Here is a 13,397-nt window from a genome sequence, read left to right on the forward strand (position 1 = left end):
TGAAGTGGTGGGACTGGATGCCATGATCTTTGTTTTCTGAATGTTGTGCTTTAAGCCAACTTTTTCACTCTCCACTTTCACTTTCATCAAGAGGCTTTTGAGTTCCTCTTCACTTTCTGCCATAAGGGTGGTGTCATCTGCATATCTGAGGTTATTGATATTTCTCCCAGCAATCTTGATTCCAGCTTGTGTTTCTTCCAGTCCAGCATTTCTCATGATGTACTCTGCATAGAAGTTAAATAAACAGGATGACAATATACAGCCTTGACGAACTCCTTCTCCTATTTGGAACCAGTCTGTTGTTCCATGTCCAGTTCTAACTGTTGCTTCCTGACCTGCATACAGATTTCTCAAGAGGCAGATCAGGTGTTCTGGTATTCCCATCTCTTTCAGAATTTTCCACAGTTTATTGTGAGGTCAATCTCCCAAAAGAAATAAAAGCAAATATAAACAAGTAGGGCCTAATGAAACTTGTAAGTTTTTGCACAGCAAGGAAAACCAGAAATAAAATGAAAAGACAACTTACAGAAGAAAATATTTACAAATGATGTGACCAAGAAAAGATTCATCTCCAAAATATGCAAACAGTTCATAGAGCTCAATATCAGAGAACCCCAAACAACCTGATCATAAAGTGGGCAGGAGATCTAAATAGACATTTCTCCAAAAAGACACACAGATAGCCAATAGGCACATGAAAATATGTGCAACATCACTAATTATCAGAGAAATGCAAATTAAAACCACAATGAGATATCACTTCAGACCAGTCAGAATGGCCGTGTGCGTATGTGTGTGTTAGTCGCTCAGTCATGTCCAACTCTTTGCAACCCCATGGACTTTAGTCAGCCAGGCTCTTCTGTCCATGGAATTTTCCAGGCAAGAATACCAGAGTGTGTTGCCATTCACTTCTCCAGGGCATCTTCCCAACCCAGGGATCGAGCCCAGGTCTCCTGCATTGCTGGCAGATTCTTTACCATCTGAGCCACCAGGGCCATAAAGACTAAAAATAAGAAATGCTGGAGAGGGTGTGGGGAAACTGGAAACCTACACTATTGGTAGAAATGTAACTTGGTGCAGCCACCATGGGCAACGGTATGGAGGTTTCTTAAAAATTTTTAAATATTGAGTTGCCATATGATCCAGCAGTCCCACTCCTGGGCATAGATCCAGAGAAAACACTACTTCAAAAAGATATACGCACCCCAGTGTTCACTGAAGCTCTGTTCACAATAGCCAGGCCATGGAAGCAACCTGTCTATCGACAGAAGGGATGAAGAAGATGTAGAGCATCTATATAATTACTCAGCCATAAAGAGGAATGAAATAGTGACATTTGCAGCATGGATGGAGCTAGAGATTACCATACTAAATGAGGGCAAATGCCACAGAGTCTTAGATACATGTGGAATCTGAAAAATGATATTAAAAACATTTATAAACCAGAAACAGATATACAGACATAGAAGACAAACTTAAGGCTGCCAAAGTGGAAACGGGTAGAAGGGAGGGATAAATTTGAGTTTGGCATTAGCATTTATATATATATATATATAAATTACTATATATAAAATAAACAAGGACCCACTGCACAGCAACAAAGGGAACTATATTCGGTATCTTATAACCTCTAATGGAGAAGACTCTGAAAAAGAATATATATGTGTGTGTGCTGGAATCTCTTTGTAGTATACCTAAAACTAGCACGACGCTGTCAATCAACTATAATTTTTAAAGAACTAAAATTTAAAATTCAAAAACTAATTGGATTTCACCATATACCATCAAGAAAATCAAGGTAAAAATTTTAACAAAAAATATTTCCATATAAAGTGTTAATCGTTCAAATGTAGCTGCTCTGGTTCTATTAAGGAAGGAAGAGCCAGGAGGTCTTGGAATGTGCTCAGAGGAACGTCTTTCCATGGCAATAAAACTACACTTGGGTTTAATCAGAACATTGTGAGCATACTTGAAGGGACTGTAAACACAATTCAGAAAACGGCCTTCACAGCGGGAGCTCCATAGACGCGTTCGCAGGGCTCAGCAGCGCTGCATGAAGACTCCTCTTTAAACCCTGTGCTTTCACTTGTGTGGTCATCTACAATATCGATGTGAATTGCACATGTTGCAGTAGCTGGAGAGTACTTTTATAGCATCACTCTGACAGGGCTTTTAGTGCCTGCCTTTGTATTTAGGTTTACAACTAAGTTGGCTGTAGGAACACTGTGTTTCTAGTCAGAGGCCAAAGGGAAAATACAGAGGTAGATTTACTACACAAATGATTTCTTCAGATCCAGCGAAGACCAGCTGGTATCATTACATTCTTTGGGAGAATGAAGGTTTGCCAGTTGTTCAACCAGAAAAAAAAACTGATGGTAAAAAATGATCGTGTAAGACAAACTCAAAATGACTTGTGTGACACAGCAGTCAGTACAAAATTTACGTGATTATTTTGTTCTAGCCCATTGACCTCCAGTCTCATTAAATTGATGATCTTAATTTAAATTGTATTATTTGTATAGTACTTTGCTATTCAACTTAAACATGTTTTGGTTTTATAGAATAGGCTTAGAGCTACAAGTTTATAAAAGTTATGCCAAGTTTTATGTTTGTATAAATTTAAATAACACTGTAATAAAAGTAGTTTAAATCAATGCGAAATTCATTGTTTTCCTCTTTAAATTCAAACATAATTTAACTATAAGAAACTGTAATACAATAAGTAGTTTATACCCTCAAATGACTTATAGTCCTGAACTAGCTTTCATGTTTTTTTTACACTGCTTCTTCAAAAAGCTCATTTAAGTTGGATGGATTAAATCAACATGCCAATGAAAAAAACATTAATGTGTTCAGTGGAGTTTGACAGATCTTGGTAAAAATTCTTACTCTGTCTGCCCTTCTGAAATGTATGAATTTGGGTTAGTTACTTCATTTCTCTTCCCTTTAGCCTCCTCATATATGAACTGGAGATAGGATACTTAGCAGGCTTGTTTTGACAATTAAATCTTATTTTCAATTTATTTATTTTAATTGGAGACTAATTACTTTACAATATTGTAGTGGCTTTCGCCATACATCGATACCAATCAGCCACAGGTGTACATGTGGTCCATCATCCTGAACCCCCTTCCCACCTCCCTCCCTAGTATCCCATCTCTCAGGGTCATCCCAGCGCACCAACCCTGAGCTCCCTGTCTTATGCACTGAACCTGGACTGGCGATCTATTTCACATATGGTAATATACATGTTTCAATGCTATTCTCTCAAATCATCCCACCCTCACCTTCTCCCACAGAGTCCAAAAGTCTGTTAAATCTTATTAACAGCTAGCTCTCTTTGAAAGAGTTACAGGAAATCAGCAACTTTAAATACATCATCTTATTAGTCCTCACAAATTATTATTTCTATTTTATAGATGAAAAAACAGGCAAGAGAAATTAGGTTAGTTGAGCAAGGAATTACACAGGTAGAATGTATAGTTAGGCTTTCTAGGACCTGAATTCAGATTCAGTTGGTAAGTCCCAAATTCTTCCCTACTATGCTATTGCCTAAAATGAAGTAAACTTTTTAGCACAAGTCTAGAGCTTAGTAGGAGTTCCACAAATATTAGTATTTCCTTTCTTAATAAGATGATTCTTACTTCTCCTGTCTATATCTCTTCTCATATGAGTTACCAAAAACTTAAGATCACCCTCTAGTGATAAATGATTCTAACTGCAGACTTTTCAGCCTTGGTTTAAGAAAAATGGCGATTGAATATAAATATGAAGGAATTAGATGCTAGGCCAAAATGTGTGAGAAAATGTGTGCTGGATGGGGTTTAGCATTTATAAATTGCTAGCTTCCTAGATGGTTTGCATTCTTCCTTTTCTAATAAGCAAAAATCCCCTATTTATCTGATAGTAAAATAACTTTTGAGTTTTATTAACTAGATTACATTTTTGAAAGTATGGTCAAAATAACTTCCCCTCCCCCCCAAAATATACAGTATGTCACTGGGATCATTTGAACTTGAATAGCATCATTCATTATAGAAGAGAACTGAGGCAAACATTGTAATAGCTTCAATGCCTTCTATGCTAAGGCCTTGGTTCCAATACTAAACATGACAAAAGACCTTAGGTATATGAGGTATACTAGCTGATTTGATACACGCCTTTATAAAATTTGTATTTTAGACTATAGGGAAAAATTATACTTGCTGCTATGTGTTAAGCAGAATTTATAAGGCAAATTTTAGACCCTAAAATAAAAGGTAGCTATTGTTTGTAGCAGGCTGAAATGTAATTTGTAGAAACTCAGCAGTTATTCAAATGACTTTCTTGAGCATTAGAATGTGTTTCATTGAGAGAAACTATACTGATCAGGACAGAATCGTATCTTTTTTTTTTCTTTTCCAACAGAAAATATTCAGTCAGGTTAGCCATAAAGAACTGTTTGGCACTGTAACATCTAATGCTCTGCAGATCAGAGCAACCACCTCTTTCAACTGTGTGAGTGTTCCTTGGTACTTGTTAAACAGTGAATGGCTTGTACAGGTGGTTGAGGACAGGGCTGTCTGGCCCAAAGCTGCGACCGGCCCCAGCTGAGCCGGCCTGACACTTATACCGTATGACAAACATTCCACAGTTCCCACGCAACCTTTCACAGGGATATCCGAAATGCACTCGCAATGACATATGACTGGTGGAGCTTCATCAGGAGAGGCCTAATCAGGATTTGTCTTCCATTCAGGAGAAATAAAATGAGCCCATTCATGTGTCAGAACCCATCTCTTGACAACAGGATGAACAATAGCCTAAAGGCAATGCCAACCCACTGGATTTGGCTTACACACTTGCGAGATTGTTCCAGAATGTTTTACACAGTACTTTCATCACTCTGTTTTCTATTTTAGGGCCTACTCTTCCCAAGACTCATGTTAAAACAGCCTCTCTTGGGTTGGCTGGAAAGGCAAGATCTCCTTTGCTTCCTGTATCTGTGCCAACAGCCCCTGAAGTGTCTGAGGAGAGCCACAAACCAACGGAGGATCCAGCCAACGTAAGGCCATCCTTGAAATTCATGGGGGCAGTGCTGTGCAAAGCAGTCTAAGCCATCCAGCCCTCTCCATTAAGCCCAGGCCCTCACTGTTCTTACTGTTGGTTTAGTTCTGTTTTCCTGCACTTGAATATGAAGAGAAAAAACTTTATGGAAAAAAATTACATCAAGGATCTAGTTATATGAAAAAAATCATTGATACTTAAAGGCAATCTTTATACATACAAGCTGATAGCAACATATTGAGTGACTTTACATACATACACACACACACGTGTGTATATACATATATATAAATACGCACGTGTGTCTATATACACACTGTCATCACTATCCCATAGAAATACGATGTGAACCACACAGGTTAAAACTTCCTAGGAGTCACGTGAAAAGATGTGCAAATAAATAGGTGAGATTAATTTTAATGATATATTTTTATCTAACCCATATAGATATTATCACTTCAACATGCAATATTAAAAAATTATCATTAAGATATTTACTTTTTTTGTACTAAGTGCTCAGAATATGATGTATATTTTACATGTACAACACATCTCAATTTAGGCTATTCACATTTCAAAACCCCAGGTGCTACTTTTGACTTGAGGTTGCTGTATTGGACAATGAGATCTAGATTATTCAAGAAAAACAACCCAGACAACTATGACATCATTTGGGGAAAGCAGTAACAAAACTAATCACCTCACTGCAACCTCCCTTTTCATATATAGGGCCAGTCTTTTGAGCCAAAGTGGCTCTTTTCAATCCTTGTTCATCTCTGAAGATAACACAGTAAATGACCAGATCATTTACTGGCAGGCTGAAATTCCTGTAGGAAGGTACCATCTGCAACCTGTTTAATACCACGAGGTCAAGTTCCCACAAAAAAAATGATTATGTGGTATTACAAAGGAAAGCTGCTTGTGTAAATTCTGTTTATAGCCTGATGGACAAGAAAAGTAACTAACATACTCAGTATCTACCATGTGCTGAACTCACAGGATGCTCAGAATAGCCTTTGAAAAAGATATAATCATCATCATTTTATACCTGAAAACTACACATCAGAGAGGTTTACTAACTTGTCCAAGATCACATAGCTAGTAATTGGTAGAACTTGATTTGAAACAAGATTTTGTTTTCAACACTGAAGCCTCCTCACAGGGATGAAGCTGGTGAAATAGCACACAGGCCTTCGTCACTGCCTCTTTTATGACCAGTGTCTTCATCCAGTGATCATATGCTGAGTGAAGCCCCTGGGCTATGGGCCACTGTGTCATGCATGAGAATGCACAGTGAAATGATCAGAGATGGCCCCCTTACAAAAGGAAGGCACCGACATTCACCTGCACTAATCCTTTGCTCTCATTCTCTCTCTAGGTGTATGAACAGGATGATCTGAGTGAACAAATGGCAAGTTTGGAAGGGCTGATGAAGCAGCTTAACGCTATCACAGGCTCGGCCTTTTAACACGCATCGCTGAATTGATGAGCTGAATTTTCGGGGACCTCTGCAGCATTACCAGTTACCCATGAACAGCACACCTGTATCCAAGAACACTAACCAGTGTACAGGTCAACCGTCAAGACCACTCACTCCTGGAAGATCCTGAAGCAGTTCCGAAGGAAGAAGCAGTCCTTCCTTCTTGGGCATCAGGAGTTTCAAAATGAGGACTCTGGGGTCCCTTAACAAAAGCAAAGATACATCTTCACTGCAATGTCAAAGCTGAAGCTGCGAGAATACTCTTGGGCCTTTGCCACTGCAGTGACCTCACTGTCATGACGAATACTTAACGCTCTTCATCAAGGCCTGTCAGTTTCTCCTAATGTGTGGGTCTAGTCTTACAAAAGGCAAGTGCATTATTGAAGCCTGTACCCTGCCACGGCAAACCAGTGCAAGCTCACTATTTTGTTTTCGAATTTAAAGTACAGAGCACCCATGGGAACTTTCTCACCAAAGGATTGGATGTTTTTCTGACAGCACAAAAAAAGTAAGCGAGCAAACAGAAGGTGTACATTCTGTAACGCGGTCACACTTGCACAGGTGCTGGGTATCAGCAAGTGGCTGTGAAATTCACCCATGTTAGCAAGGTATCTGTAAATCCACCCTTGGTTAACACTGATGTCTGGAGAACAGGAACATTTAAAAATCTCCAGCGAGGGGCATGCTGCCAACCACCAGTCCATTCCCTGAAGGATGATACAACATGCAATCTTCTCAGACACGTGGTAATTATGAGCTTAAAACTTCTAACAGGACACTGTTCAATCTGGGTGGCTTTTGTGCCATCCCACACTGTGATGATATTTCAAACTTCACCAAGTCCGTCTCCCTCAGAAGTCTGGCTGGAAGAGTTCTCCTCTCCACCCCATCCCTCCCTGAGTCCTCCTTGGCAGCCAGCCCTGGGCAGGTGGCCAGCTCCACACATTCCATGCAACCCCCTAGCCCCAATCTACCTTCCTGAAACCCTCTGTGGACGTGGCAGACCCATCCCATCCGAGGAAGGGAAGGAAAATGGAAGGCAGTTTCAAACAGTACCTTCTCTTGCGTGATGTCTCTTCCACCAACAGGGTCCTCACTGACTCAGAGCAGGCAGTGTTGGTGAGTGGCGACCGCCAGGCTTGTTGTCAAGGAAACCTTCTGTACCACACCTGCCCAGAGTCAGAGAGGAACAGGGGGAAGACATCGCTTGACACTTCTGACACATCACCCTAAATCTGGTGGATGCTCTTTAAAAACTGCATCTTCATTGTGAGCTAGAACCTTAAATTCCTATTGCCGTGTTTATCTACAGCTTGCCACTAGGTGAAATTAAAAACATTGTGTGTGCACCCTTTTAGTTTCTGAATTTGCAGCTGCAAATTTGGAGTTAATCCATTCGTGCAGCTGACTCGCCAAAAGGGAGCCCGTTTGCACATTTATCTGTTAGGCAACTTGAAAACCCAATAAGAGAGGTTCAGCTGAATTATTCCTTTCAGCTCTGCCTTTGATTTCAAGCTTGAGTAGGTCATAATTTTCAAAGAGCATGGAAGGAATAGGATCTTTACAACCTAATAGCTCCTTTTATTAGGTGGGTAATTATATATGAATCCCTGAATGAAATATTTTGAGCAAAATGGCACTGTAACAGAAGTAATAATTCAGATTATTTTTTTACAGTTTTATGTCGGGAAGGAAATCTGATGTCAAAGAGAGGGCTTGTTCAAATGGTTCATTAGAAAGTCCGGTCCATTTGTGAAATCATTCCTTCAATAAGAGTGCTTGTTCAATTTACTTACATTTTCATGAAGTCCTTCTGAAGAGCTATGTGACGTTATCCTCTGGGGCAGATAACTCTTATTCAACATCTAAACACTTAGGCAAACAACACTCCACTGACCTGGAACAAGGCATTTCATAACATAATATTGAGTCTTACAAAAAATAATCCATGACATCAGGGGGAAAAAACAGTTCATTAGCCCACCTTACCCTCTCAAGGTCCTAGGATGGCTTTTCTTTTCTAATCCTCACAAACACGGAACATTCTCTGAAGGCATCTGACATCCAAGGAGAGTCATCCTGAGGGTCCAGGTAGGAATGAGCTGTAAATCTTGCAGATTTCAGGGACTAGTCATGTCTTCAATCTGTATTCTGTATCTGCACAATCAAGAGAACTAGCATTTTTACAACATTTCAAACTCCTCTAGTCAAAGTCATTGATCTTAGGAGATACATTTTTTAAACACATGAAAATATACAGTATATGATTTCAGCATGCTCTTGAAACTGTCTTCATAAACACACCCAATGCTCTATCTTAGTAACTGGCAATGCTAATAAGTCTTAGCTCCATGCAAGGAATATATGGTAGAATCCATTTACATTCTCACAAGAGGCTTTTGGGAGATTGGCCCAATGGTTTGAACATGACTTCACTGCAACTCTGTACAACCCTGCTCCCTCTTCTCTCAGATAGTTCACGTGTGTGTACAACTGCCTGCCCAAGTGTACAGGTAACTTTCTAATTTCCCGGTCTCCTGATCTCTTGACAAGAAGAAATCTGTGAATAGTGTAAGATAACCTTTGTTTTGCTCTTACTCTGAGTCTAGTTCATGACAAACAGGGCTCTTTAAGCTCATAAATCTCTCTGATTCCCGTGGGGTGATGCTTGACAGCCAACCAGCAGCTCTGCCACCAGGAGTCATTTCTCCCTGAAAAAGAAGAAAATAAAACTTGGCAGAGCATGCTCAGACCCTGCCCCCGAAACCTCCCGCTCTGCTGAACTGTCAGGCATAAGCCGCCTCTTGAAAAAGCTTGGTATGTTTCTTTGGTATTTCATGCTGATAAGAAAGCTATTTACTTTCCTCTAGGAAGTTCTGCATTTGAGAAACTCACAAAAATGCAGATAGCTCAAGATGCACAGAACACTTGGAGGATGCTCTAGCCAAAAGTTAAATAGTTCTTAGTGACTCAGTCTCAATAAGAAACCAGTCACAGCTCTTTGTAGAACAGAGCTATAAGCTTCTAGAGCATTTAAATAATGGAACTTTACATTTGAATATTATAAAGTGCACATACAATTGAACAAGCTGGAAAAAAATCAAGCGAGGGCAGGGATATAGGAGGTGAATTTATGAAGGCTAGGAGGGGTTGGGTATAACATTATTCTCTTCAAAATAAGGGTCATTCCCAGTGGCGTACATGTTTCCGCCCCCTGCATTGGGTAAGACCTATGAAGGCCCAGCACTGGTGTGTCATTCCAGACATGTGGAAACTATAATGTTGGGCACTCATTGGCCTTTCCCATAAAGAATCTAAGTACAGGTCTTTCTGGAAGCCTTCATAGTCTGTGCTTGAAAATGGTTACTCTTTCCTAGTTACCCTTGTGATACAACTATTGACCCTGTTTAAAGAAACAGTTGAAGGTCTTCTCCAAACATAACAGAGTGTCTCGCACGTGGCTGCTGAACTGACATTCTAACCACCCCATCCCCCTAAAAAAGCCTCTAAAGCAATCCCCTTACCTTTTATATAAAAAGCTGTGTTCCAGATTGACGCCTTGTAATTTTAGAATGTCCATTTCTAGTTCATGAGAGAGAGAAAAAGAAAATAGAATAACTCCCTAGTTTGACACATGTTTATCAAAAACAAAACTGTCAGAACTTTAAAATAGATGCAGAATGCAGTCGCTTTCCCTTCCTGGACCAATTTACTTCATCTAAATGCAGACCATCCCTAAGGCCAGAGGTTAATATCTTCACATGTTTATCACCCACATACACAAGAGAGAACCCCCAACAGTCCAGAGCAGCAGGGCAGTCGGTCATACACTCAAACCTACTATCTCTTTCTAAATATTTTCAAAGCAACGTTTGACTTAAAATAATTTGTATTTCTCTGGTAACTTTCAGAAGTCACTTTCCTAGTGTACAGAAAAGCTTTTCACCTGATTTCCAATTAAGTCAGACTTTGGAAAAAATCATAGATGTTTTGTATGCTATTCCACTGCATTCGAAAACACGTGCTAGCCCATGCGTCAGTGTAACTTGCTATCGAAATACCTGCTTCCAAAATGTCCTGATTCTGAAAAGAAATGCCTGAGTATTTCCAGGTCAGTGAGATCAGACGGAAGGGCACACACTAAGACTGTATCTGGGCTCTCCATTGCCGCTCTTGGGTAACGTTCCCTTGCTGGATTTCTGCTGCACTCTCTGAAGGACTTCTCCTGCTCTCAGTAGAGAGCCTCTGTACATTGTATGCTCTGATTTTTTTGTTGGTTGGAGAGCAACAGCAAAACTCTACAAGATGTCGCGAACACAGATACATGGGCCAAGGGATCTCAGTGTGTGCTGAACGTGTGTTCTCAGATGCAAGAAAGGAAGGTTAGGGAGGAGGAGAAATGCTGTTTTTTTAATTACTGTAGGGTAAACCTGACAATTCAGAACTTTGTGAATTGTCAGCTTGTTTGAGGGGGTGGGGGGCTGGGGGGGTGGGTCTGGGGTGTACTTTTTATAAGTAATATTTAATTTATTATTTAGAGTGGCTTCTTTTTTGGATAATTTATGATACAAAGGGAGACCTGGTTGGGAATCTAGATATGGCTGTTAAAGCTGCAGTGTTCCATAGCTTAGAGGCACCACTTTGGAAATGAATTGTCCACTGCTGAGTATGAGGGTATGCCCAGGCAAAGCCCCCACTGAATTTCCATCATCACCGCCTTCTCCCTTGCCAGGGTCATTCAAACTTGAGTACCACCAAACCTACAATATTCCGATGGCATTTTTCAGATCAAATGCTACTCATTCTCTCCAAGGGCTTTGCGATTCAGATTGTTAGTGTGTTAGTGGTAGGTTTATTTGGTAGAAGTGGGTATACTACAGCTTTAACTAGCCTTAGTGGAAAAAAGAAAGTTTTTGTTGCTACAAAATGCCTTTTAATTTCAAAAAAAGAAAAAAAAAGGTATTTTGAGCCCACAAAGAGTTTCTTTAAACTGTCAGACTCTAGCATTGTTAACCAAATTAGACTAGTGATTGCAATATTTAAGTGTAAATCTTGTTCTATGAGAAAGGAAACTTGCTTACAGTTTAAAACAATGACTGTTTCTACACAAATCTTGTATACTACTACACGAGGAAAAAGGGGTTTTGTAATCACTGTAGAACAGTCTCATATTCATTTTTTATAGAAATGTTATTCCAATGGTGCATTTTTTTGTTTAATAAATAAAGTTTTGATACAAAGTTCTTCCTCCGTGTTATTTATATCAAACGACTGATATGAAATGAGCACACCCCAAACCCCTGCCTGTCTGCGTTCTTCCTCCTCAGGACACGTGCTGCCTTTTTGGACATGTGGATCAGGGACGGTCGGAGGAGCCTGGAGGGTTACAGTCTGTGGGCTCGGACACGCCTTAGGAACTAAAGGACAGCAACAGCAGAGACTGTCAGTCCTCTGGCACATCCCTTTAGATGTTTCTGCTGTTTCAAGCACACGTCCAGTAAGGTTTCTATCCCAACAGCCAACACCCAGGTCTGCTAGAAGGTTGCCCTCCCATTGCCAGAATTTGCTTTTTTGCCTACACACACAGGAGACCTGTGAATTCCAGATCAGATAGATCTTACCAATACTGTTAAATGCAAGCCCCCATGCCCTGACTGAGACAACTCTGTAGTGTAAGCCAACTTATTTCCAGAGCCTCAGGCAGGACTGAACCAAAGTGACTCAGTGGGGACACAGAGATGCATGGCTGCGTGCTTAGTCACTAAGTCGGGTCTGACTCTCTGAGACCTCTGTGGACTGCAGCCTGCCAGGCTCCTCTGTCCAAGAGATTCCCAAGGCAAGAATACTAGTGCAGTTGGCATTTCCTTCAGGGGAATCTTCCAGACTCAGGGATCAAGCTCACATCTCCTGCATCACCTGCATTGGCAGGAGAATTCTTTATCACTGAGGCACCTGGGGAGCCCCCTGTGGGGAGATACTGCTCCACAATATTGCACCCTAGAAGTGGCACCCATGTTTGGCTCATCTCCTTTCTCTTTCCGTCTTCTCCCATCCCACTAGTGATTTCCCCTGGGAGCACTTCATGATAACCCACTTTTACACAAATCTTCACATCAAGGACTTTTCAAGGGACTTAACCCAAGACAACTCGGAGAAGGCAATGGCAACCCACTCCAGTACTCTTGCCTGGAAAATCCCATGGGTGGAGGAGCCTGGTAGGCTGCAGTCCATGGGGTTGCTAAGAGTCGGACACGACTGAGCGACTTCCCTTTCACTTTTCACTTTCATGCGTTGGAGAAGGAAATGGCAACCCACTCCAGTGTTCTTGCCTGGAGAACCCCAGGGCTGCCGTCTATGGGGTCGCACAGAGTCGGACACAACTGAAGCGACTTAGCAGCAGCAGCAGCAACCCAAGACAAAGACCCTAATTTTGTACCCACAGCAACACACCAAAACCAAATAAGTATGATACTCTCTATCCTCGAGATATTTCGTTCCTACTGTGTCAACATGGGGACATATATGCACTGAAAAATATATTGCTGTGAGTACTAAAGGATCAAGTTTAGGCATATAATCTATTCTTTAAGAGAAAATGATGGATTAGTAAAAGGTTTACTCACTCTTTGGGGTAAGCAAAGAACTACTTAGTGAGTTTCCTTGCAGACCATGCATCACCAGTGACAGGACAGGTGGGGTTTTAAAGGCCACCAGCTCTTCTCAGCTTCTTCGACTCATAATCATTCCACCTAAACAAACAAACAAGAATATGATTAAGATCACTAGAGAAGCTGGAACCCTTGAGCATCGGCAGTTGGAATAGAATCTGGGGCAGTTACTGCGGAAGACTGTATGGTGGTTCCTCAGCGTT

At 40.8% G+C, this 13,397-nt stretch overlaps 1 protein-coding gene across 1 annotated transcript in view; it reads left to right on the plus strand.

Annotated features, from left to right (window-relative positions):
• Nucleotides 1–10,943, plus strand: part of DCC (DCC netrin 1 receptor) — an 877,980-nt gene extending 867,037 nt beyond the window's left edge. The window contains exons 28-29 of the mRNA XM_070361809.1: nt 4,902–5,044; nt 6,425–10,943. Of these exons, the coding sequence (XP_070217910.1) occupies nt 4,902–5,044; nt 6,425–6,514 (233 nt within the window). The 3' untranslated portion in view covers nt 6,515–10,943. The remainder of the gene's footprint in view (nt 1–4,901; nt 5,045–6,424) is intronic.
• Nucleotides 10,944–13,397: the final 2,454 nt, after the last annotated feature.

Source organism: Bos mutus, chromosome 24 (genome assembly GCF_027580195.1).
Source record: "Bos mutus isolate GX-2022 chromosome 24, NWIPB_WYAK_1.1, whole genome shotgun sequence".
NCBI classification, from domain to species: domain Eukaryota; kingdom Metazoa; phylum Chordata; class Mammalia; order Artiodactyla; family Bovidae; genus Bos; species Bos mutus.